General features: G+C 41.2%; 1 protein-coding gene across 5 annotated transcripts; it reads right to left on the reverse strand.

The window, feature by feature from the left end:
- Nucleotides 1–1,483: 1,483 nt before the first annotated feature.
- Nucleotides 1,484–27,022, reverse strand: Ccnj (cyclin J). Of its 5 annotated transcripts, none has more exons than XM_004669920.2 (6): nt 26,754–27,022; nt 25,613–25,727; nt 17,019–17,229; nt 5,171–5,470; nt 4,924–5,050; nt 1,484–4,399 (listed from the first exon to the last, which is right to left on the reverse strand). In XM_004669920.2, exons 2-6 carry the CDS (start codon nt 25,679–25,681, stop codon nt 3,997–3,999), a joined length of 1,110 nt encoding a protein of 369 aa, XP_004669977.2. In that variant the 5' UTR covers nt 25,682–25,727; nt 26,754–27,022; the 3' UTR covers nt 1,484–3,996. The 5 variants fall into 5 exon arrangements, with proteins under 5 accessions (XP_004669977.2, XP_004669978.2, XP_044998058.1 ...); XM_004669921.2 differs by having other exon boundaries at nt 4,924–5,047; nt 26,754–27,021; XM_045142123.1 differs by having other exon boundaries at nt 4,924–5,083; nt 26,754–27,019.

Consider the following 27,022-nt stretch of genomic DNA (forward strand, 5'->3'; position numbering starts at 1 on the left):
GGATGGAACACAGATAAAGACTGTTTATCAGCCATCTGTCGCTATGCCTAAATCTGAAGTGAACAAAAGGAGGAAAAGTTTTTTTTCCCCTCATATTTTCAGGTCATGATTGTTGAATTAAATCATTTTGGGGCCTATGGTGGGCAGAGCATCAGAAGCCAGAAGCATGTGGAATAAAACTTGTTTATTTCATGGCAGCTAGAAAGCAGAGAGGAAAGGGCCAGGGTCCCAACGTGTCCATCAAGCCCCAGGACTCAGGTAAGCCAGATGCACAAGGGGGTGCATGTGTCTAAAGTTCATTTGCAGTGGCTGGATGCCCTGGTGTGCCCATTCTCTCCCCCCCCCCGACTCTGACTCTCTCAAATAAATCAATAAAAATTAAATATTAAAAAAAGAAGAAGCTGGGTGTGGTGGCTAACGTACACCTTTAATCCCAGCACTTGGGAGGAGAGGTAGGAGGATTGCCGTAAATTCGAGGCCACCCTGAGACTCCATAGTGAATTCCAGGTCAGCCTAGGCTAGAGTGAGACCCTACCTGGAAACCTTCCCCCCCCACCAAAAAAAAAAGAAAACCCTTCCATTCAGGGTCACCTGACAGTGTTGGAAGCAACAATAAGGTGTCAACAGGTGCCTTTCTCATAGAGAACCTGTACTTGGTGTTTCTTTCTATGGGCAACTAACTATACTTGTTACTTTTTCTTTTTAATATAATGGGTTTTAAAACAAATGTTGAGTGAGTACTAAACCAACACAATATTAAACTGAGTGTCAGACTGCACTATTCTAATGCTTCATATTTATCAAGCTATATGTGAGGTAATGCTTAAGGTTCAGGAGGCTAAGCTTTTCACTCTGACTCAGAGGCAGTTCTCCAACTTACCATAATGTAGAGCCACATACCCTGGTTTGGAATACCTGCTGCTTCCCTTAAATTCAGTGCTAACATGCTTGAGGGTTATTGTTAAGCTATACCTAGTAAGAATACGTACAGGACTAATTTTAAAAAATGCTTTTTCGGAGGTGTAAATTCCTAATTCTCTTGTACAAGCCAAGTAACTTATATAAGTATCAAATGATGTTTATACTTAGGAATGAACCCTTACTTGCTGTTCACTCACATCACTGATCATTTTATCCCAACTTTTCTTTGAGGTCAGACTTGAGGCTTTCTGAAGCTTAAGCTAATAGAATTTATAGTTGCTAATGGACACTAATTTCAAGCTCTAAAGGCAACAGTATTGTCCAGTATAACAACGTGAGTTGTAATACTTAGGATGGAATACATGAAGGGACAGATGTTTCCTATCTCTGTGGCTATAATCCACATCCAGATGTCTCTTGGTAAATACAACCATGATTCAAGTCTGCCCACATGACACCATGGCTTGATGAAGCTACAAATTACAAGTCTGTATTTAAAACAAAAGCAGCAAGGCCATTTTTAGTGAAAACTAGTTTTATTTTAAAATTAAGTGCATAGCACTCATCTAATTCCACTGTGTAGACTTTAGCACCATACTCACTATTTGCAATTAATGTCACAGCACAGATATATTTTGGTTTGCAGTTTGTATTTGAATAGTGTTTATTTAATGGACTTGAGTAAAGTCCTTTATACATTATTAATCTCTTCACAGTACATATTTAATGATGGTCTGGTAATATCAAAAGAAAAAAAACTTTAAAGACTAACCAATAAATTATAACAAAATCCACACAATTCCCCCCACTCCCAAAAGCTAACAGTTGTTGAGTTATATTTATACTGAAACCTAATGCATTAAAAAAGCTGTTTCTCCAGCCACCCCCCAGGTATGCAGCAAGAGTAATCAATTATTTTCTTCTTCCCCCAAAAAAGATTCATCCAGTGTTCTTTAGCTTTTTAAATATAAATTGGAAAAGTGTTAATAAGCTTTGTAAAAAGGCAAATATTCTTCTATCACAAGAATGACATATACCCAATCAATAAAAGCACTGACAAGACATTAAGTTACCATAGGCACTGGTTGTTGTTTCAAGTTAGGACCTTGATCCCATTATCTTACATTCATAGTAATACTGAGGTAGTTAGAATACTGAAAACTGGACTCCAGGATGCTGGGTCTATTTGTGAATGTGAAAGATACATTATTTTTTGAACCTACTTTGACCCCAATAATTCAAGTTTTACTAAGGTTAAGAATGACTAAAATCCAATTAGCAGCCTTTTTAAAGAAGAAAAATGATATGTTAAGAAAACAATTTTAATGCTTGAAAATGCAGAGTTCTTACCTGAGTGGCTTTCTTGTTTCATTTGACAGACAGTAATTCCACATGATATCCTATGTACTCTAAAGATAAAGGTATTTTCCTTTTAAGGAAAGGACATTTCTTCAAGAATTCACGCTGGCAGAATCCACCCAGCAACATTCATCTGTGGGAACCCCATCCCTTCCTCATGAAGGCTATTGGCTTGATTACTGAGACTCCTGCTGCAAACCCCTATCTTTATAACAATAAGTTTTCTTCAATACACACTGTAGCAGTCACGTATCTGCCACACAGATTCCCTTCTATTTCAAGTGCCATAAAAAAAAAAAAACACATATACAGATACACCTTACTAGTTTTTAAACCAGAAAGTTTCCCTCCAGCAAATCTCTCTTTCCCCATGGATAAGAGCACAATGCATACAGTTTATCAGTTATTACATTTTTCACTTTTTAAGTTTATTCTCTCCAAATGTTTCATGCCCAAGTCGCTCTTGCTGTAATGACAATTATTGCTGTTCTCATTCACTACCAACATAATGAAATGTTCCAGGGCAGTTGTGGGGCCAACCTAATGAAAATGACCAAATACATTTTGTAAGCAGTACCCTTGCTTGTGTACACTAACTAGCTGGAATCTAAAGTTGTTTACAAAACCATCCTCCTCATAACAAAGTGCTGTATTACCCCAACCTGAGTACTACCCTGGATATCCTCCACTCCACAGTAAACCTACTGGACTTTATTCCAGCTCTGATATTTTAGTTATGCCTTTCCTTGAGAAAACTTTTAAGAGAGTAGTAACAAATCTGAATACAAGACACTGATTGCACTGAGTAATGCAAAATCTATATATGTACTATGAACCACTTCATTTATTCTGTGGCACAGTATTATGTTCTCAATCAAAAACACATCCTAGCATGAGTATTGTAGCCTATGATATAAAGGTAGTTCACACTATAACATTCCCAAAGCATGTTGAATTACAGTTAAGTATTTCCAAGTAGTAGAAATTCCCTGAGTTATGTGTTTTAATTCTACATATTTGTGGCTGATCACTTAGTGGAAACAACAACAAAAAAACAGAAAACAAAAATTCTTATGATTTCAAGATAAAATATCTGCTTCACCCCTAATTTTAGTACATAAATCCAGATGCCTATATTATTTATGATAAGAAGTTATATAGATTAATCTGGGTTTTTTTAACTGCATGGATTAGTATACTTAGCAATTCATGAGTATATTTAGTTAGAAACCCACCTGTAGGTCAAAAATAAAACTCAAAACTCCGGAATTAAAAAAAGATATGTTCAAAAATTAATACTGTAACGTTCCTTCATAAAAGACAGTGTTGGCAAGTCCACAGATAAACACGAGTCTTTGACATATATGCCACAATAAGGTCCAAAGCCTACCACAGGTAAATCTCAAAATGGCAAATTGAGTCTGTCCAAATTTTCTGCTGTGTGGAGCGTTTTGAAATATTTAGATCACCCGCCAGGACTTCAGTATTTTTGTCACACAGGGATTTGTTGTAACAGGATTTGACATGCACACTGTTAGAGGGTTGGCTTAGTCCTCCTAGGTATTAATGGTGTATCGAAAGTCTTCTGGTGCTGGTACCTGAAGAGTTGTGGTGTTATTTGGATCCCTTTTCCTTCTGAAGAGTGGTTTACAAAAAGCTTGCCTGAGAGCTACAAGTCACAAAATAGTCTGGGTCAGTTATAACCCATACAAATAATCACCTCTCAAAACATGGAGTAATACATGGGTAATGTTCATTTACTTGATAGCTCCGGTTATAGGAAACGCTCAGACAGGGCTTAACTTCCACTGGTATTGCCAGGGACATCCCCACACCAGTCTGCATGTGCCCAAGGCTTTGAACACTAGTTTGAAAGCCAGCAGGACATGTCTGTAGTGTGTAAGATGAGGTGTGTGTAGTAGAGACAATCTGCGGGCAGCTTGGTGGTTCTGATACAGGATGGCGATACTGTAGGGAGGTCTGGTGAAGATACTGAGGTTGCTGAAAGTGAACTGGCCGCGAGGGGTGGGAGGTTGTCTGGAACACACCCAGCTGTGCTGACTGAGAACCTGTCTGTCCTCTCTGTTTGTTTGCTTCTTTCACGTCATTATCGTGAGCACTGAGACATGGAGAGAAATGAACAATAATGTTATTTGACAGGAATCTGCAGGAAAACCCCACTCTCACCTCCTTAACAGCTTACTCCATAAACTGCCATAGGTAATGGGTCACTGCACCATAATTCCAACAAAAGTGAGGCCTCTCTTGTATCATTCTAAAGTGATTTAAATTCTTAAGTGTGGCTGCCACTCTATATTATGGTGACCTCTAAAATTCAACGATGGAGATGGGAATGGGGCAAGGTCTGCAAGCACTGATCTCCCTATTATGGGCCTACAGACAAAAGAATAGCTCTTTCCCTACCATATGCCTAGAATCACACTAGCAATGCTAACTTCTGGCTGGTTAAGGGCTAAAGAAGCAGCTCCTGTTCTGAAGAGCATTATTTCCTCATGACAACAAGCAACTGACAGAAGTGAGATCCTAACTGTCCCTACCCTTTGAGAAGTTGACTTTAGGGCATGTTATACAGGAAGAAAAATGTTTACCAGCAATTACAAATACAAGAGCAAAAAGGCTTACATCAATAGCCGCTCAATACACTGCACTAAGAAATCCCAGGAATAAGCAGTAAGACGATGCAGTCTTGTAGGCCACGCTGGAGAAAGACGAAGTATAATCCTCGAAGAAGCCACACATGCAGCAGCTACTAAAGAAGGTGCATAATTTAGAAAGGCATAATCTGTGGAGACACCAAAAATGAACTTAAGCAGCAGAGTACACAAGTCACCAGTGCATAAGTCACTTGCTGGTTTTCTAAACAACTCACCTTGTAGAGACACTTCCAGAAAGTAATCTGCATACTTGGCCATGTAGAGTTTAGTTTTTTCTAAGCAAATCATTGGCCAGCCATCATGAAGATCTGTTTCATGTACTGCTTCAGAGAGATAATACTCAATGAAATGGGCAGCTGTTGGAAGGCAGAGGTTCCACTGAAAGGTTTCTAATAATAATAGTTCCATATGCAGCAAATTTTGCTTTGTCAGCACTAGATTCATATTAGTCATACAACCCAGGCTGTTGAGCTGCTCCAACTTAGGCACACTATCTTCTTTTTCTTCAAATTTACCTTGTAAGAAAAAGGGAAGGAGTAGAGAAAATGTTAGGTATGTGATCATAAAAGGTCTAAATTAAATAGAACTTGCTGTCTTACTACCAGAATATAGTCTCACAGACGTTCTCTCCTCTACTTAATACAGCTGTGCTTATGCCAGAAGGTTCCTCTGTTCTAAAACTGCATGCTCTCTTCTCCAGTAACACCATCCCTCACCTTTCCCCATCCTCTGAAGAAAATATGTTTAGAGTATTTGATCAGTGTCCAAATGTGTAAAGGACATAGTCATGTGACAATGAAAAACTCAAATCTCACCAGCTGATTCTTTTCACAAAGTTTTCTTTTTGTGTGCAGGTGGTGACTGGCTAAACAGAACTATTTTATTTTAAGGTAAAAGAAAGCTCAAAGAATTTAATGTCACAACTTTATCTGAAAACTAGGCAATCCTCAAGTATCATCCTGGTATAGTTTCAGAATTCTCTTTCAAAAACAGAGAAAAGAAGTTGGGAGGAAAACTTGGTGAATGTTTAATACAAGCACTGTTATTCCGCAAAACCCTCTAGTCTGAATTAAAAATAAAAACAAAAACGTGGTTTATTTATTTTTTCCAAAACTAAAAAACAAGGAGGGCGAGCTAGTCATGGTGGTATATGCCTGAAATCCCAGCACTCTGGAGTTTGAGGGAGGAAGACAGTGTTTGAGGGAGGAAGATAGTGAGATCAAGGCCAGCCTGGGTTAACACAGTGAAAAACTGTCTCAAAAAGCCAAGGAGGGGGAGGGAGAAGAGTCGTTATTATCCTCTTTTAAGTCCCATTACTCAAAATAGAGTAGGAATAAAGGTGACACAGTAAGATTTCATTATTTGAAGTCATTCACTTCTTACAAAATACTCATTTATGTAAGTAAGGTTCCAATTATGCACAGCTGAGGAATAGGAGTCAGTTCTCCTGGGCTGGGGAGATGTTTCAGGGGTAAGACTGACTGCCATGGATACAGTAGCAGCCCTCAGGAGGCAGAGGTAGGAGGATCACCATGAGTTCAGAGTTACCCTGAGAGTATATTGTGAATTATAGGTCAGCCTGGGGCAGAGTGAGACCCTACCTCGAAAAACCAAAAAAGCATCCCTGAAGCTTGTGGGCCAGCTAGTAGTTTGGAGTGCACAACAATGAAGAGACTATGCCACAAAACAAGGCAGGAGGTGAGGACTGACACCCAGCAATGTCCCTGACCTCCACACTTATGCCATGATGTGTGTGTGCACACTTTTCTATCTCATACACACACTCTAAGATTTAAAATGAATAAATAGGGCTGGAGAGATGGCTTAGTGGTTAAGGCACTTGCCTGCAAAGCTAAAGGACCCAGGTTCAATTCTTTAGGACCCATATTAGCCAGATACACAAGATGGCACATACGTTTGGAGTTCATTTGCAGCAGCTAGAAACCCTGACACACACATTCTCCCTCCCTCCCTTCCTTCCTATCTGCCCCTCTTTCTCAAAAAAAAAAAAAAAAAAATTAAAAACAAATAGAAAGGATTCCCCCTCCAGTCCAAGTAGCCCATATGTTTCTACAGATTATGTATCATCTCACATTTTAAAAAACTTCACTTATTTGTTAGAGAGAGAGAATGGGTGTGCCAGAACCTCCAGCCACTGCAAATGAACTCCAGATGCCTGCACCCCCTTGTACATCTGGCTTATGTGGGTCCTGGAGAATTGAACTAGGATCCTTGGGCTTCACATGCAAATACCTTAACTGTTAAGCCATCTCTCCAGCTCCTTATCTCACATTTTAATTTCCCAACAGGCACTTACAATATATAAAAGATGCATTTTAGGGCTGGAGAGATGGCTTAGCGGTTAAGCGCTTGCCTGTGAAGCCTAAGGACCCTGGTTTGAGGCTCGTTTCCCCAGGACCCACGTTAGCCAGATGCACAAGGGGGCGCACACGTCTGGAGTTCGTTTGCAGTGGCTGGAAGCCCTGGCGTGCCCATTCTCTCTCTATCTGTCTTTCCCTCTCTCTCTGTCACTTTCAAATAAATAAAAAAAAGAACAAAAAATATTTTTTAAAAAAGATGCATTTTAAGTATTTCTATTACCTGAGCATGAAGAAAATTTATAAATTGTCAATTACAATCTGATTTTTCCAGATACAGCAACAGAACCATGAAGTAGGCTTCAATTCTCTTTGGGTTGTTGCCCCATGGTGGTCAGTAAAGGAACAAAAATGATATCTAAAGCTGTCTACCTCTCAGTATTTTGTTCTTATATTGAGGTTAAAAAGTAATATTATAATTACAGATTTCTCACAATCAATTTTATATACATACTTGGTTGAAATAATTGTTAGATTATTAATTTTTTAAATGATGAATTACTAAGTTTATTTACAGGGAAATCATGAATTGTGGGGTATAAGGGAGACTGCGACTTAAGAGAAACTGAGGCTTTTAAGCAGTAAAGCTGCAAATGTGTGGAAAGTGGAATTTAGAGCTTGTGTAGGGAGACTTAGGAGGAACATGCATGGCATCTGCCATGTGCTTTTCCATGTAGGGTGATAGTTAAGGTGTTGTCAACTTGATCTGTTTAGTAATCCACAGGTTGCTTCTAGGAAGGATCAACTAAAGGAGGAAGTCTTTCCCCCAGGGTGAGCCCTTCCCCCAGAGTGGGCGCCCCGCTCGGAGGGGGACCTGATATAAGGAAGCTCTGGGTAAAAAAAGAGTTCCTTCCTTCCACTTGGCTGCCAGAGTTGCTCACTACCTTCTGGATTGAAGACCAGTGCAGACTAAAGACCAGCATCAACTGAAGACCCGTGTGGATCGAAACCCAGTGGCTCCTCAGGAAGCCTCCAGGCTTTCCAGCACCATCTGCAGTGCCGGGTTGGGACTGCTGAGGCTTCTGGACATGAGGACTAAGCAGCTACCAGGTTTGGTGATTCTCAGGCCTGTAGCTATTGGGCTACTGTAAACTGATCCAATAAGTCCCCTTTTTAAATAATTCATTCTAGCAGTTCTGTTCCTCTAGAGAACCCTGACTAATACAAGGAGTTAAGATGGTAGATGGTAAGGATCAAGGAAAAATGAGAGAGCAGATATCAAAGCAAAGTCCAGGAGATTCAGAGGAGAAATGAGAAATACAGTTACACTCATGGTTATGCTCAGTTTAAAGAAATTACACAGGTAGTAGACCTACAGTTAGTGAAAGCACACAAGTGGTAGATCTGGGGTGTTAAGGGAAATATGCATGGGGCAGATTAGAGACCAGAGGAAAATCATGCATGTAATCAAAGTGAGAAGGTACCCCAAACTATAAAGCAGAGGCAAACAGAAAAGTTCCCTCAGACCAAGAAACAGTTTTATACTCTCCTTGCCCCCAACTAGCCAGGGTGGGTGAGGGGAGAGCTAGACTCATGTATGTCCCTGTGGTTGAACAGAATATTAGTTTTTTTTTAAAGCATTTATTGCTATAAAGTATTTTTCAATATTACTTGCTTTTTGAGAAATTTTATAATTTTATCTATTTAAAAACAGTTTTGGAGGCTGGACAAATGACTCGGAAGTTCACGCACTTGCCTGCACACTGTAATGACCTGAGTTCGATTCTCCAGTACCCACATAAAGCCAGATGCACAAAATGGCACACATCTAGACTGTTTGCAGTGGGTTAGATTCCCTGGTGTGCCCATTCTCCCTCTTTTTACTTGTAAATAAAATTAAGCAATAAATAAATAAAATATAGTTTTGGGAGAGTTTTTGGCAAAGAAGGGAAACCAGGAAATTTCTCTTGTGGATAGGTATGTATCACAGGTTAAAGCTGCCACATCACATGGCGGAAGCCTGAACCACTTAGTCTATGTGTGTGTTTTATTTATAAATATTAAAAAATATTTTTTATGTATTTGAGAGCAAAAGATAGAGAGAGAGGCAGTGAGAGAGAGGGAGAATGGGCACACTAGGGCCTCCAGCCACTGCAAACGAACTCCAGACGCATGTACCCCCTTGTGCATCTGGCTAACGTGGGTCCTGGGGAAACTGAGCCTTGAACTGGGTCCTTAGGCTTCACAGGCAAGCGCTCAACAGCTACGCCATCTCTCCAGCCCCTCAGTGTGGTTTTATCAGTGCTGGTACTCAGTACCTGACTGGCTCACATTAGGTCATCTTGAAACTGGAGAAGAGGGGTGTAGCCTATCTTGAAGTTTGCTTAGGGCGTGGAAATCGGGTAATTTTTATTGCAAAGAGTCTCAGCTCCTGTCTTATGAACAATTCAGGCCTAAAGAAGCAAGAGTCAGTAGGTATTTCTGCTCCAGAGAGATTTCAATTTCTTTAAACCTGAATCAGGTGGTTTATTTAATTAATTTTTACATCGAGTATTGAGATCTGTACCTTGCATGTTGGACAAATGCTGTACCACTAAGCGACATCCTCTTTTAGATTTGAATTTTGAGACAGAGTCTCACTAAATTGCCCAGGATACACCTAAACTTGATATCCTTTGACCTCAGTCTCCTGAGTACCTGGGATAGAATACACCGGCCACTATGCCCAACTTTATGTCACTCTGATTATTACTGTATGTAGGAGCAAACCTTACATAATTTAGACTTCAAGAATCTGGATAGCATTTTCCAGTTCAATTCACACAACAATGAAATCTCACAAGTTCTGCCAGTAGCAAATACTCAGTCTATCTGAAAGCACTACAGAGGTCTTCATGGCACAGCCATCCAGCATCATCACTGGACAGTCACAGGAAAGAAAGCCACTGTTCTCAGTATAATGCAGTGAACTTCTTCAGAAGGAAAATAATGTCCTCTGGGTGAATCATTACAGCTTTCAAAGTACCCTGCCATTTGTGCAGCAGCAGTTAATACTTGCAGTAGACTTCAAAGGAATATTATAAAACTTAATGAGTTTATTTATATCTGCTTGAAGTTCCTTTGATGAAATTAATATATCACAAAAAAATTCACCATAATTCAAGGATCAAAGATGTTTCATATTGTCCCCTTGAAACTTTTTTTTAAAAAAATATTTATTTAGTTGAGAGAGAGGGAGAGAATGGGCATGCCAGGGCCCCTAGCCACCGCAAACCAACTCCGGACACATGCACCATAATGTGCATCTGGCTTAACATGGGTTCTGGAAAGTCAAACCTGGGTCCTTAGGCTTTGCAGGCAAGTGCCTCAAGCACTAAGCCATCTCTCTAGCCCATGAAACATTTTCCATAACATTTTTATTTATTTATTTATGAGAGAGAGAGAGAGAAAGAAAGAAAGAAACAGAATAAGCATGCCAGAGCCACTAGTCACGAACCCCATATGCATGCACCCCTTGTGCACCTGGCTTTACACGGGTACTGGGGAAATGAACCTGGGTCCTTAGCTTTTGCAGACAAGTACTGGCTTTACACGGGTACTGGGGAATTGAACCTGGGTCCTTAGCTTTTGCAGACAAGTACCTTAACTGCTTGCTAAACCACCTCTCCAAACTTTTAACATTCAAAACAAAACTGTACATGATCAATTTCACAGCTCAAGAAACCACAGTACTAGGTTGACCAATTCAGTTAAGTCAAGTAAACTGAGTGAAACCCAAAATGGAAACCAAAAGGAAGACTTTTGCTTGAATTCTCAAATATGCACTTCTAAGCAAAAATACTGGACCCAATTATATAGAGACAACTACTAGAATAACAGATATCTTTACTTATGAATATCAGCAGTTATAAATAAATGTGAATAAATTTATACTTCAATTTGCAAGTTAAAATAAATTGCATAAATATATAAATAAAATACTGCATTAAATAACCACACTTGAGATTTTAATTGAGGCTTAAGTTTTTGTGAGCGTTTTCATTATGACTAATGATATATAATCAGCTTCATGGATAATAAGAAGATTTCAAAAAGTTTAAAAACATTAATGAGTTATATGCATTCATATCTATTGCTATTATTGTGCCAAAGTGCTATTTGTATATACTTTAAATCTACTTATCCATTTAACACATAGATCACAAAAATCCAGTTGAAAGGAAATACCAGAGGCCATATGATTATATGGATAAAGATCCCAAACGGGAAATAAGGCACAGGAATTTCATATCTGCTTCCCAGGACATAAAGAATTCGAGGCCAGAAACAAAACGCCAGATTGTCTTTCCTTTGTAGGAAATGTACAGATCAGGCATGGAAACCTATATGTTATCAAAGACAACAGCAGTAAATTGTAGTATGTGGTGGAGAAGATCTTAGAGTGAAGATTGTGGATGGGGTCATCTTAAGTTCTGCCAACATTCTACTCTTATAACGAAGTGGAAAGGCCATCCTTACAATACTCTCAGAATCCTCTCAAATTTCTAAAATCACAAATCTAATAGAATTATGGGCAAAGAACAGCAACAGGAAATCGAAAGGAAAAACAATTATGTTCATTAAAGTAAAACAGGGCTGGAGAGATGGCTTAGCAGTTAAGCGCTTGCCTGTGAAGCCTAAGGACCCTGGTTCAAGGCTCGATTCCCCAGGACCCACATTAGCCAGATGCACAAAGGGGGCGCATGTGTCTGGAGTTCATTTGCAGTGGCTAGAAGCCCTGGCGTGCCCCCTCTCCTCTCTCTCTGACTGTCACTCTCAAATAAATAAAAATAACCAAAATTTTTTTTTAAAAAAATCTTTGCTAAGCCAGTATTGGTGAACAAGGATAGGCAAGCACTTGCTATAAACTGTTATCAATAAAAGCCAACAATTTCATTTCTGACTTCACCTTGAGTACAAGATCACTTTTAGTTATACAAGACCTTGAACACATTATCACAAGCTTCATTGCTAGACTGCTTCCGAAGTCTCCATGAGCTTAATGCTAGTCTTAGATGCCAGAGCATGCCCAGGAGAATTATAGAATAAATTATCTTCCTGGATAAATGAAAGTCCATTTTAGGAAAAAGTAGAAATTTTAGGAGTAGGGAGTCAGACTAGAGATTATAGAACAGTGGGCAGCCATACAAACATAGCACACATGTACACACATACCTAAAAAAAAAAATGCCGAAACAGTACAATGGAATTAAGTCAGTACAATGCTAAGCTTTTTCTATTTCTACTTTCTCTGCACTGTTACATATGTTGCTCCACTTGATCCTGTAACTTTATAAGGCAAGAGCCTTTATTTCCATTTTATACAGAAGTGACCTGAGACTCAAGGGTTGTTAAAATTCACATTGTTGGGATTCATACCTACAAAAATCCATCATTATAATCTCTACAGCCAAACACTACAAACAAATCTCAACTCAGGTCAGCATTAACTACTGGCATGCACAAACTGATCTGCCTTTGGCCACATCCAACCCATCATATAACTAGAATCCCACTGTTTCCTGGTGCTATCAGCAACAAGCTGCTCTTTACTTCCTATACTACGAGGCACCTATTGCAATGCGGAGCAGACAAGGGAGGGTAAGAACACAGTTCAATCTTCTGTAACAACAGTAATATTTTAATAATTATGATAACTAACATCTAAACGTAAGAAGATAGGATGTAAGAATAACCACTAGAATAATCCCAGACATTTAATATAGGTATCAGACATTAAATATAGACTATTAGGGCTGGAGAGATGGCTTAGTGGTTAAGGTGTTTGCTTGCAAAACCAAAGGACCTTGGTTTGATCCCCTAGGACCGACGTAAGCCAGATGCACAAGGTGGCACATGAATCTGGAGTTTGTTTGCAGTGGCTGGAGGCCCTGGCACACCCATTCTCTCTCTCTCTTAAATAAATAAATAAAAATTAAAAAATATATATATACAGACTACCAGTTAACAAGCATCCTGTTTTTTCCCTTTCAACACACACACACACACACACACACACACACACACACACACACACTATATATATATATATATATATATATATATATATATATAGAGAGAGAGAGAGAGAGAGAGAGAGAGAGATATTAGAGAGGAGGTGTTTGCCAGCTAAGGACTGATCTCTTCATTCCTGACTCATTGAAAGATTACAGCTCCAACTCTTGGCCATTATTTACTGGGAAGAATCTCAGAAAAAGAGGGGTCAAGAGTGACAGAACAAAGGGAGGAGGTATTGGGCTCTTTCAGTAATAGACAATAAACAATGCAAATCTGAGCAAACACAAACTCTAAAGCCTTGTTACCAGAAAACAACCTTTCAAAAACTTAAATCAACCAAATAATCTCTCATAAAATAAATGGATCACAACCATACACTAAGTGCAAAATGCAATCTATTTATTTATTTTGTTTTGGTTTTTTAAAAAAGAACTAAGAAAAGGTAGAATTCTCCCAGCAATATTTTTTTTTAAATTTTTTATTTATTTATTTGAGAGCAACAGACACAGAGAGAAAGACAGATAGAGGGAGGGAGAGAGAGAGAATGGGCGCGCCAGGGCTTCCAGCCTCTGCAAACGAACTCTAGACACGTGCGCCCCCCTGTGCATCTGGCTAACGTGGGACCTGGGGAACCGAGCCTCGAACCGGGGTCCTTAGGCTTCACAGGCAAGCGCTTAACCGCTACGCCATCTCTCCAGCCCTCTCCTAGCAATATTTTAAAAAATATTTTATTTGCGAGGGGGGGAGGAGAGAGAAAACGAACTGTGCACCAGCCACTGCATACAAGCTCAACTCCACATGCATGCATCACTTTGTGCATCTGACTTTATGCGGGTACTAGGGAATCACCCCCCCCCATTTTGATTGAGTCTAGCCCAAGTAGCTTGGAAAACATGGTGATCTTTATTCTCCTGAGAGCTGGTATTAAAGGTTCGCGAGCCACCATGCCCAGAACAGCATGTAATTTAAATATAAGAAATGAAAACACAGAGCAGGAGAGATGGATGGGTCAGCAGTTAAGGTACTTCCTTGTAAAACCTGCTGGCCTGGGTTCGGTTTGCAAAGTGGTATGTGCACCTGGAGTTTGGTTACAGTGGCAAGAGGCCCTGGTGTGACCCCCCCCCCTTGCGAATAAACACATAAAATACATAAAAATATTTCTAAAGAAATGAAAAGTCTGTTGTAAACACCCTAAGATACTATAAAAAAAATAAAGTTCCTTCCTTTACATTGTGGGAACAGAAAACTATAGCAACTTAGGATAACGATGGCAAACACTATATGGTGGCCCAAATCAGTTTGCCCTTCTACGGAAACAGGGTCTTGTCATGTTGTCCAGCGGGCATGAACAAGTGATTGGGACTGTTAAGTGTCTACTACCATACCTGGCTCAAAATTCTTATTAACCAACTATAGCCCTCAGTGTATTTTAGTATTGTCATGTAATGTTAGTACCTAGTTTAGCAATTCCTTACTCATTTACAGTTATTAGTAAGAAAACTTTAGTCACAAATTTAAGTTAGTCTATGAAGCTGCTTATGTGTCACCTATTATTTCACAGTTCCACACACCAAAAGACATCCCCAGTTGGCCCACACCACATTAAGAACCACAGAGTACTTAGTAATGATAAAATGGCAATGACAGCCACAGCGTGCAAAAAATTACTTGTTATTAATGATACCAAGTTTTAAAAATAACTTTGCTGTATGACTGCCACTGTGTTTTTATTATGAGCTAATCTTATAATCTGATCTAACACTGTACAGGATAATAAAAAGTCACTTTATTTCATAATTTCATAATTTGACCTTTCAGTCTATTACAAATGGCTTTTTCCAATGTTATGCCAACAATTAAACCCCAAAGGACTTCATAGCCAGTGATATAATACATAAAGCATTATAGATGTGATTATCTAAAAGCATGAAACTTAAAAGTTAAAGGTATAACTACTACCTCTCTGGCTTTGGGGTTAGGGAAGGGAGCAGGGATGCGTCTGGATCTTAAAGGGGAAATGCAATCAAGACATAAACAATACTGTACTACGAATTCAGCTGAAGGTACACAGGATGAGACTGGGAAGGTAGCTGTATCTACTTGGAATGCTACATTAAGCAGGACCCACTTCACACACACAGGCAATGAGAAGTCCTTGCTATAGCTGTGTTTTATTTACATTCAACCTGGTTCTACAGGGAATCTAAAATATCTTACAAAAAGTTATTTGAGGTCATTAGCTCATAGGAAGACTAAGGGTAAGAAAATAAAATCTAAGATTGGGGCTGATGATGATACCACCTAGGGACTAACTGCATTTGGTTTTAGCTTTGTTAGTGATGAGAACACAAAGGAGTTTTAGAAAGAACTATGGTGGCACGGCCTACTGGGAATGCTCTTGACACAGCAACCACACTGGACACCAGCTCTTTAGTGGGGGTCAGAGGTAAAGGCTGTTGATTGATCTATAAGCTACTTTGAAATAGGCCTTAATTTAGAAGTGTAATAACATGGATAACACACAAACTGTATTATCAACTCAACCTTAACACCAAATTCAATCTTCCTATTGTCAAATGAATAAGGAAAACAAAAACAAAAACAAAACTACAACCAACTTCAATTCCTACTTGTCCCCTTTTCAATGAAGGCACCAGCAAGCAATGAATTCCAGGCAGTTATTAAGAGGCAACAAAAGATAACAAAGCATTCTGTATTAGGTAATAAGTAAGGTTCTATCAGGTTCCATTTGATGCTTACTTCAAATATAATTGGCCAAATAAATAAGCAGAGGCTTTCATACTTCCTCAGCTGCACAGTTTTTGGAGTTCGCCAAGCCAACTCTATGTACTCAGAAAGCATCCTAACAATGGAACTTGGCATCTTTAAGATAGTTTCTCAACTTCAGTCCCATTGGTGTGCTGAGAATTCTACGCTCTAGGGACCTTCTCTCATAGGGTACTCAGCAGCTCCCCAGGCTTCTACACACTAGATACTAGTGGCACCACTTCAAGTTGTTTGGTTGCAGAACAATGGTTGACCTAGAAGAATGGTTTTCAATCAGCATGGTACATCAGAAATCACCTTCAGAAATTTATTTAGAAGGTTAAAAAACTAACCAGGTCCTTTATTTAAATCTGACTCAGTGCATTTGTTACTTCTCTTGCTGTGACCAAGTATGTGACCAAAAGAAACTTGAGAGGGGGAAAGTAACTTAAGAGAGGAAGGGCTTATTCTGGTTCACAGTTCAGAGGCCATCAATCAGGGTGAGAAAGACATGGCAGCAGGAGCAACCTGGGCAGTGGGGAATGCTAAATTGGCTGGTTTTCTCATTTCCCCGTTGTTACTCTGTTCTGGCACTCAGCCCATGGGACAGTGCCACCTAAATTCAAGGTGGGTCTTTCCTCCTCAGCAAAAACCCTTTGGAAACATTCTCACAACCCAGAGGCATAATTAGGTGATTCTAAATCTAGCCAAGTTGACAATGACCATTAACCATCACACACACCAGAGCTATTTCTAAATGTCTAGTTAACAATTACAGTGCCCAGCAGTGCTCTCCATATACTCCTGCTAGGACAACACTGGAGAGAAAGGAATTTGGTGCTAGTTCACTTAGTTCTATGTAGTAATATCTTATCATATAAACAATGAGATTTCTAATCATATAGATCAGATTCACACTTACTTGCTAGAAGCAGACAGGAAAGTGCAACTAAATGCAGTTGCTGGATAGAGATGTCATAGCGATCCATAAACAGGTCCAGCAAATAGACGGCAAGATGTCGAGCAGAAGGGCAGAGTGTGAAGCGGTTGCTCACAATGGCAATCAAGTCAGCAAAATACCGCCTGAGACTCAGTTGAGGGGACTGGCCTTTGTAAGAGGGCAACTTCAGCTCCTAAACCAAGTAGAACAACCTTTAATCACACTTACTGTTTTACCAACATTCCCCAACAAAGAGTCTTAAGAGCTCAAAATAAGTTGTTGTTCTTTTTTTTTTTTTAATTGCTTTATTTATTCACGAGAGACAATGAGTATGGGTGCGCCAGGACCTCTTGCCACTGCAAATGAACTCCAGACACATGCAACAGTTTGTGCATCTGGCTTTACATGGATACTGGGCAATCAAACTCAGGCCATCAGGGTTTGCTAGTGAATGCCTTTAACTGCTGGGCCACCTCCCTAGCCACAAAATAACTTTAAAAAAAACTATATATTTTATTTATTTATTTGAGAGAGAAAGAGGCAAAAAGAAAGAGAATGAGCATGCCAGGGCCTCCAGCCACTGCAAACGAACACCAGATACATGCACCCCCTTGTGCATCTGGCTCACGTGGGTCCTGGAGAGTCGAACTGGGATCCTTTGGCTTTGCAGGCAAATGCCTTAATCACTAAGCCATCTCTCCAGCCCCCAAAATAACTTCTTGAAAAGAACAGAGAAATTAAAATGTTGAGAGGGAAGAGAATGTGAAGGAAGGAAGGAAGGAAGAAAGAGGGAAGGAGGAAGCGAGCGACAGACAGACAGACATCTAATTGTACTCCCTTCCAGGAAGCTCAGAGCTTTTGTTAGAAATTAACAGGTGTGTATATTCTTGGCATGATCCACACAGTATTAAACATGCAGGCTGGAAGACACCAGTACTCATTCCCTCCATTTCTCTTTGTGTGTTTGTGTATGTCCACATGTTTGTGGGCACACATGGGTGTGGGGGGGCAAATGTACATATGTTGTATGCACATCCATGCGTAGGCTAGAAGACAACCTTGCATATCATCTTCAGGTTTGTTATCCACCTTTTTTTTTTTTATGAGGTAGAGTCTCACTCCAGCCCAGGCTGACCTAGAATTCACTATGGAGTTTCAGGGTGGCCTCGAACTCACAGCGATCCTCCTTTCTCTGCCTTCTGAGTACTGGGATTAAAGGCGTGTGCCACCACACCCGGCTATCCACATCTTTTTTATTTTGAGACAGGGTTTCTCATTGGCTTGAAGCTCACCAATTAGGCTAGACTGGCAGGCCAGCAAACTCCAAGGACCCACCTCTTTCTGCCTCCCCAGCAGGACTACAGGTGTACACCACCATGCCTAGCACTTACATGAGAACTGGAATTAAAACTCTGGTTCTCATGCTTGTGAGGTAAGTACTTTCTAACTAAGCTATCTCCTCAGCTCAAGTGTCTTATCATCTTGCCTCCCTTTATCAGTTTGAAGATGCTTCTATTGCCATCATCCTTTCATACATCTAAAAATTTTATTGTGAGTATTCAATTTCATATCTAAATTTTACAATTCAAATTCTATTTAAGATTTCTGGAGCTGTGAATATAGTCCAGTGGTATAGCATTTTCCTAGCATGTGCAAGGCCCTGAGTTTGATTTGTAGCATGGGGGTGGAGGAGGAAGGGAAGGAATGAGAGAGGGAGAGATATTTCAAGAGCACAGAGACAGATAGCTTCAAATTCATTTTGTAAGATCAGTATAATATTAAGACTAAACCCAACAGGTATTATATCCCAGCATCAAAAAAAAAACAGATATGATACAAAAAACACACAAAAAGAAAAAAAGATTCAATGAAAAACTTTTGGGGGGGAGGGAAAAGGGAGAATAATTGGAGGGTAAATATGAGGAAAGTAAAGTAATATATGTATAAAATATCTTTTGTATGGGAACCAAAACAGACTTTGAAGAGCAGAATCAATAAATGAAAGGGGGGGGGGGGAGGAAGGGTATTACCATGGGATTTTTTTATAATCATGGAAAATGTTAATAAAAAATAATAATAAAAAAATGTTGGATCCCCCACACACAAAAAAAAAAATGGAAAAGGTAGCTCACAGAATGAGAAAATATTTGCACACCATCCATCTAAGGAGTTAATATCCAAATTATCATCACTATTATTATTTTTGGGTTTTCAAAGTAGGGACTCATTCTTGCCCAGGCTGACCTAGAATTCACTATGTAGTCTCAGGCTGGCCTCAAACTCACAGCAGTCTTCCTACCTCAGCCTTTTGAGTGCTGGGATTAAAGGCATGAGCCACCATTCCTCGCAAGTTATCATTTTTAAATTTTGTGGTGTTTTTTCTCTCTTTTTTTTTTTTTTGCAGTGCTAGGAATTGAACCTAGGGTCTTGCATAAGTTAAGGAAACACTCTACTACTTATTTACATTTTCAACCCTTCGTAAAAGAATTTATTTCTACAACTGAAAAACAATAAAACCTGAATAGGCAATGAACTTGAGTAGGCTCCCCCCTCCCCCCACCAAGAATACACATAAATAGCCAACAAGAACATGAATAGATGTTCAGCATCATTAAGGCAAGTTAAATCAAAACCAATATAAGATACCACTTCATAGCCATTTGGAATGCTATTAACAAAACAAAACATGCCCTGCCTCCCCTCTCAAAAAGTTCAGACAAATAGGCAGTTACAGTGGTAATGAAATGATGCAACTGCTATGGGCAATGATACAGCAATTCCTCAAAAACTTAAAATACAGAATTTGTCACATGATCCAACAATTCTACTTTTAAGTATTTGATGGACTTACATACATAGAAATACAGAGACTTTTTTCTTGGATAGAAGAATGTATATGATATAATAAGAGCATTTGATATTTCTGCTACAAGACAAAAAAACTGTTAAGAGAACTCTTGCAAATCATTTAACAAAAAAAAAAAATAAAAAGCAACATATGAGTAGGCATTTCACAGGAAAACAATAGGGCCAAAAAACAGAAAAAGATGCCTGATTCAAATTTAAAGTATCAAATGGTTCTCAGTCACCAGAGTAGGGTTTATCAATTTTTTGCATATGCTGTAGAATGGGAAAAAGGGGAAAAGGGAAGTAACATATTAGTGATCAGATTAAGAATTGATACTGTGTGTGTGTATACAGATGTGTGCCCATATGTGGGTGGAGGCCAGAGAAGAATGTTAGGTGTCCTCTTATTACTCATCCATGTATTTCCTTGAGATGAGGTTTCTCCCTCAACTGGGATTTGTTGTCTGTCAGTAAGGCCAAGCAATTTTCTGGTCTTTGCTCTCTACTGGGGCTACAGATGAGCATAGCCATGCCCGGCTTTTCATGTGGGTTCTGGAGGTCTCTGTCTTGAAAGGCTCATATGCTTATGTAAAAAGTGCTCTTTCTTTTTATTTATTTGCAAGAAGGGATAGAAGAGGGAGGGATAAAGGGAAGGAGGGAATGAGAGAGACAGAGAGAGAGAGAGAGAGAGGGAGGGCGCGCGAGCACGCGCCACCTTGTACATCTGACTATACATACATACTGGGGAATATAATATGGGCCAACTCAGGCCAGTAATCTTTAACCCGGAGTCATCTCCCCAGATAGTCTTTCTTAATGCAGATACCCTATAACCACTCACAGACCCAGGAATTTACTCTATTTGTAAGGGGAGTCTTTGCAGCTCTGATACAATAAAAAAAAAAAATTAAAAAAAAAGAATAAAAAAGCTATAGTGCCTGACAACTTGAATGGATTTCTGGAGAATTGTGCTGAGTTAATAAAGCTAGTTATCCCATAAGGTCACATGCATTTATATAATTTTTTTTGGGGGGGAAGAGGTGGTTTTCAAGGCAGGGTCTCACTGTGGCTGACCCTGAATTCACTATGTAGTCTCAGGCTGGCCTTGAATTCATAGCGAACCTCCTACCTCTGCCTCCAGAGTGTTGAGATTAAAGATGTGCGCCACCACACTTGGCTATATTACATTTTTGAACTGACAAAACTAAAGAATGGTTGCCAAGGGCTAAAGGAACACATGAGAGTAAGGAGAAAGAGGGTATAGCTTTTTATAAAAGGGCAGCACAGAAGATGTGTTACGGGAAATGTTCTGTATCGTCACGGGAAATGTTCTGTATCGTCACTGTGTCAACAAAGTAGGTGTGTTGTGACAGTGCGTACAGTTTGTCAAGACATCAGCATTGGAAGAACTACATAAGGAGGACCCCTTGTACCACATTTTATAATTACATGTAAAACTATCAGTTTCATAATGCTCCATTTAAAAAGAAGAAAAGCTTGGTGCTTATCAATAGGGAACTGGATAAATGACCTATGGGAACACTGGTTCAATGTGACATTTAAAATAAATGTCGGTACCTGTGTGTTGTGGCATATGCTAACTGTGTGGCAGGCTGAGACAGGTTCTCAAGTCTGAAGCCAGACTGGGGTACATATTGAAACTGTTTTAAACAACATATCTAAGGTGGTATATCTAGATGTGTTGATATGGGAAAATCTGATAAATTGAGGGTGGTGTGGCAGGAAGGCAAAGAACTGTGAAAATTATATATATATCTGTATCAAGAACAAATGTTATGTGTGCTGATATTCAGATCTACTGGGCATTTTTCCAGGAGAAAATAAATGTAGAGGCCAAGAACTAGTGGAGGTTGAAAGATGGTGTTTTAAACTTTTCTATACAATCTCAACTTTTTGTTTCAGTTTTTAATCATATGTATATATAAGCTAAAGTGTTTGAAACTGGGTTACTTAACAGACCAAATGGGCACAAATACTACTAAGAAAAAAGTACTTCAAATAAAAGAAACATACTGATTCCTTATATAGCTCCTAGGAATCGCCTTCACTATTTCTATAGATCTTTACAATATTTTTATAGATCTTTAGAGCAGAGTGAATGAGTTGAAACTTTGCCCTTCTTTGCTGCCATCATGTGACATTTGCCTACCATCTCCCTTGTAGCAGGCACTATGCTAATTCCAAAAAGTGCCTCAAGCCTCTCTCTAGCAGGTCAACCAAAATGCAGAGGTCATTATAATATAATACTAAAATGACAGGGTATTTGAAACACTGAGGAAGAAGGCACAGCTTAGCTCAGGGGTAGGGATTTGGGGAAAAAAAACAGAGCCAAGGTAGGCTTTCTAGAAAAAGAATGCCTATACATTATTTCAAAAGACTCCCTACGGAGGCTGGAAAGGTTAAATGCTTGCCTGTGAAGCCTAAGGATCCCGGTTCAAGGCTCGACTCCCGAGGACCCACGTTAGCCAGATGCACAAGGGGCACATGTGTCTGGAGTTTGTTCACAGTTGCTAGAGGCCCTGGCGAGCTCATTCTCTCTCCCTCTTTCTCTGCCTGCCTCACAAATAATATTTAATAATATTTGTCTCACAAATAATAAAATAAAAACAAAAGATATGTTAAAAAAGACTCACTAATAAACAGCCCTGGAAAACAGTGGTGGGCTTCATTTTTAAGGATGTTAGATATTAACCCGCCAACTTTACTAAAAACAAAGGCTAGAACTCCAAGAGGCAATAATAACTTAGTGGTTAAGGCTCCTGCCTACAAAGCCTAAGGACCATGTTTGATCCCCTAGTTCCCATGTAAGCCACATGCACAAGGTGGTGCACACATCTGGAGTTCTTTTGCAGTGGCTAGAGGCCTTGGTGCACCCATTTTCTATCTTCCTCTTTCTCAAGAAAATAAAATAAAAAAGATTTGTCAGCTATCCTCAATGCTTTGTTCCCAGTTGCTTCTCAGGAATCCACGTGACCAAAAGCACTGAGAAGTTGACCACTTCAAACGCCATCCCCTTCCCAGAATGGGCTAACTAGGATGGAGATAAAGACCTACAAGGAATACTCAGCAATGTTAAGTACAGTTCTGTGGGTTATTTTATGTTTCCCACAAAAATACAGTTGTTCCCATTTGTTATTACAGCTCCTATAAGTACTTTCCCCAAAAGATGGTGACACTGGTGCATGTAGCAGGATGCCAAGAAGGAAAGAGACACACTTAAGGGGATAGCTGCTTTGGTGGACTTTTTGAGTAGTGAACTGTATATTACAAAAACAGTATAGTTGGCATTCAACTGCATTTTTCACTGTCCTAGTAGATACAATGCTGGTTACACTGATTATTTCTTTAACCTTGGTGGGTAGGTCTCAACACAGAAGGTCTTTCATAGCATCCTAATGGCAACTGCCCAAGGAAGACTGAAACTGAGGCTCTGACTTATAAAACAGATTGGATTCTACAGATACAAGGGTCATGCTTGTATCTTTCAATTACTTCTGTACCACCCAAACAGCACCCTGAACATAGTAAGTACTCAACATATTGAATACACAGATGACTGACTAAGTCATCAATCAATAGCCTGAGATTAGCATGCCTTTCTTATGAGAAAAGCTTATATAATTTGAGCCTAATGCACTAAAAATAGTGATCTCTTTAGTTTTACAAGTTCAGGTTGTACTAACTAATGCACATTCCTTATAAAGTGTGGCCATTGTTTAAATCAGGACTAGATCTACAGTGTTTAATGATCAGCATAACAACCACCCAGGGCAGTATGGCACAGGTGGCCCAAGCCAAGCTTCAGTGACATTCCTTTACATCCTGCGCTATCCTGTCCCTTTTGCATTCATAAGCACCTTGAGTGCAGGGAGGGCTGTCTTACTCCTTAGATGCTCCAGAGATTAATACAGAAAAGCAAAAAGCATTTAACAATTTTTTTAAATCTACTTCTAAGCTCACCTACAAAATTAATCCAGATTAGTCAGGACTAAAATGATCTACACACAGAGTATAAGAGCTGAAAAAAAAAAAAAAAAACCTATGAGGATCTCCAAGAACAGAACTTACATTGCATGACCCATTAAAAAATATATGTATTGGGCTGGAGAAATGGCTTAGCACTTAAGGCATTTGCCTGTGAAGCCTTAGGACCAAGGTTCAATTTTCCATGTCCCACATTAGCCAGATGCACAAGGTAGCACATGCGTCTGGAGTTTGTTTGCAGTGGCGGGAGGCCCTGGCACACCCGTTCTCTCTCTCTCTCTCTAATAAATAAGTAAAAATCTAAAAAATACATATCTGCCACTGACATCAGTAATTAATTCTGCTATATACCAGAGACAGAAAAAGGTCAAACTTAGAGGACTCCAAACTGAAAGGTGCCTTCTTCACAAAAGAAAAAAAAAAAAAAAAGAAGTATATGAACAAATTTCAAAGTGGAAATCTCCGAACTTTCCCCCTCACACTCCAGAAACTATTCCATAGTTGGAACTGTTATGTGGTAATTTCTCTTAGGGTGCTGAGGTGTAGCCAAGGAAAGAGACTAAACATGAGAATTAGTTAAACAGTATTTTTGAATTTAGAAAGAAGGGTGCAAATTTAACAACTTAAGTTAGAATTCAATTTTCCAATGGACTTAATCTGGTCAGAAACACAAGGTGATTACCATCCTGGGGGCCTTAAGCACCAGAAACAGCATGTTCTTTATTAGAGAGTCAGCTGTGGGCTGCTTTCTCAGTTCTCTACACTTAATGACTGCTCCTTTCTTATCCAAGGTGAAACTCCCTTAAACTAGAGATCATTCTGGATCTTGCCTCTCTTCTGCTTATCAAAGAAGCAGAGCCAACCATTAATCTGCCTATGATGTGAAGTAAACTTGTTACTTTAGAGCAATAAAGATTTTGTGCCTAAAAGAAGTCAAAAAATTTTTGTTTGTTTTATTTCAAGGTAGGGTCTCATTCTAGACCAGGCTGACCTGGCACTCACTCTGTAGTCCCAGGCTGGTCTCGAACTCACAGTGATCCTCCTACATCTGACTCCAGACTGCCTGGGATTAAAGGCTCGTGCCACCACACTCAGCTAAAAAAGCGTGTATTTGTTTTTCAATGCCTATACTAGGTTTACTTCCTATCTTAGGTATTAACAAGGAGACAACTCCTTTTACCTTCAGGTTTATGAACAGCCCTACATCTTAAGGGGCCTACTATATGCCAGTGTTCTAATCCCATCTACAGTACTAACTTAAAAGTTTAACCATCAACATCAGATACATTCTATTATTATTATTCTTCACTTTACAAATGAGGAAGTCGAGAAACAGAAAATTACGCTGCCCCACGTATCGCAGCAGGTTAGTGGGAAAGCTGGGGAGTTAAGTTACACACAAATGCGACTTAATAACAGCTGCACGCAGCAGCAACTAGTACACAGAAAGGGTTGTTCTGCCCAATATAAATTCAGCACACAGATACTTTCAACACAAGGACAGTCTCAGAGCCTACCGGAAACAAAAACATCACAATATCCCTTCCACCCTTCCTCACGCCCCGCTCCCCTCATTCAAGTTGCAGGTTCTTCGGATGCAGCAGCCCAGGGAAGGCAGAAGCTAATTAACCTTGATAAATAAGCAAATTTGCCTTTTCTGGCCTGAAAGGTAGCTAGGAGAGAGCCTGCCTGGCCTTTCCAGCGAGCCGAGACCCCGGCGTTACCTTGTACCGAAGCGCCTGGTGGATGTCTGCAGCCAGCTGTCCTCGCCACCACTGCCCCTCCAGCTCCATGGGACCCCGGCAGCGCGCCCGGCCCGCTGGACGCGGCCACTCCAGTCTGAAAGACACGCCCCAGATGCGGTCAAGGCCAGCGCCTTCCCCACGACCCTCCGCGACGGCGGCGACCCCCCCCCCCAATCACCTGACCCGACCCCGACCCGCTCCCTGACGCCGCAACACCGACCTCCGGGCGGGAGCAGGCTCGTGTTGCAAACTGCCACCTTAGATCTAGGTGCGGGGCAACAAGGGATCGACTCTGGCCCCCGAGATGCCAACGAGCGGCCCCGGGCGAAACGCTCGGGAGCAGCAGAAGCGGGGTGGGTGGGGGCAGAGCCGGCCCCGGGCTCCCCGAGTCCTGGGTTCGAACGCTGCCGCCCGCGCCGGGAGCGGGAGACTTGACACCAGTCCCAGCGAAAAGCGCCCACCGAGGGGCTCTGCCCGGGGAACGTCCGCCGGCTCCGGGTCCCCCGCCCGGGACGGTCCGGCGCGCTCCTCCGCGGGCTCCCGGGACCGCGCGGCCCCAGCCAGGCGAACAAAAGGCCGGGCGGGCGGTGCTCGGGTCGTCGCCCCTGCGGTCGCGGTCGGCAGCGGGCGCCCGGCCCAGGCCACGGAGGCTGCACAGGGGCTCCCTTACCCGGAACCGCGGCCCCTCACAGCCCCAGCCCGGCGGGCGTGCGGGGAGCGCCGGCACCGCTCATGCTGCGGACAGTCGGCCGCGAAGCTCGGGCCTCACCTCCGGCCCAGCGCCGGGCCGCTCGCGCCGCCCATTGTTAAAAGGACCGGCGGGCGGCTCGGCGTACAAAGCCTGCTCCGGGGCACTTGCGGCCCCGCGCGGCCAATCGCGTCTCGCGATACAGCGACGTCGCCCCGGGCCGTCCAATGGGAGGCCCGGCCGAGCCCAGGTGCAGCGCCCGGCAGCTGCAGGCGGCTCGGCGGCCCCCGCTTGGGCCCGGACCCCTGGCGGTGTGGCGCTTCGTCTTCAGCCCCCGGAGCCTCGGCACCTCCCGCCGAGGCGTCGGCCCCAGGTCCGCGGAGGTCGGGAGAGAGCGCTCATCACCCCAGCCAGTGTGCTCCGGCCACTCACCTGTCGAGAACCTTCGGTGGCCCCCGGGTTCTGGTCCAGGAAAGTTCCGTCGCCCTAGCGTGTCCATTAAAACCTCACTGCGAGGATTCCGGCCGCTTTATCTCACTTTGCAACAACTCCGCGCTTCCTAGGGGATACTGGGGGGTGGGGGTGGAGGTTGGTCAGGCCTTCCAAATGGGCTTTAGCTGTTTGTTTTCACAGCCCCTAAAAGCGCTTTGTGAAATTCTGCTCAGATTCCACCTCAAAACCCAGCCCTCTTTCTAGAAACC

The sequence above is a fragment of the Jaculus jaculus genome, chromosome 1, assembly GCF_020740685.1.
Source record: "Jaculus jaculus isolate mJacJac1 chromosome 1, mJacJac1.mat.Y.cur, whole genome shotgun sequence".
In the NCBI taxonomy this organism is placed as follows: domain Eukaryota; kingdom Metazoa; phylum Chordata; class Mammalia; order Rodentia; family Dipodidae; genus Jaculus; species Jaculus jaculus.

Bases quoted from the DNA above. Each gene is read 5' to 3' on its own strand.
- Ccnj (XM_045142123.1), bottom strand. From the start codon at position 25,681: ATGGAGCTGGAGGGGCAGTGGTGGCGAGGACAGCTGGCTGCAGACATC. The intron at 5,471-17,018 runs GTAAGTGTGAAT...TTTTCTTACAAG, and splicing joins TTCCTGTCTGCTTCTAGCAA to GTAAATTTGAAGAAAAAGAA. The intron at 5,084-5,170 runs GTGAGTTGTTTA...GTGTCTCCACAG, and splicing joins TCTGGAAGTGTCTCTACAAG to ATTATGCCTTTCTAAATTAT.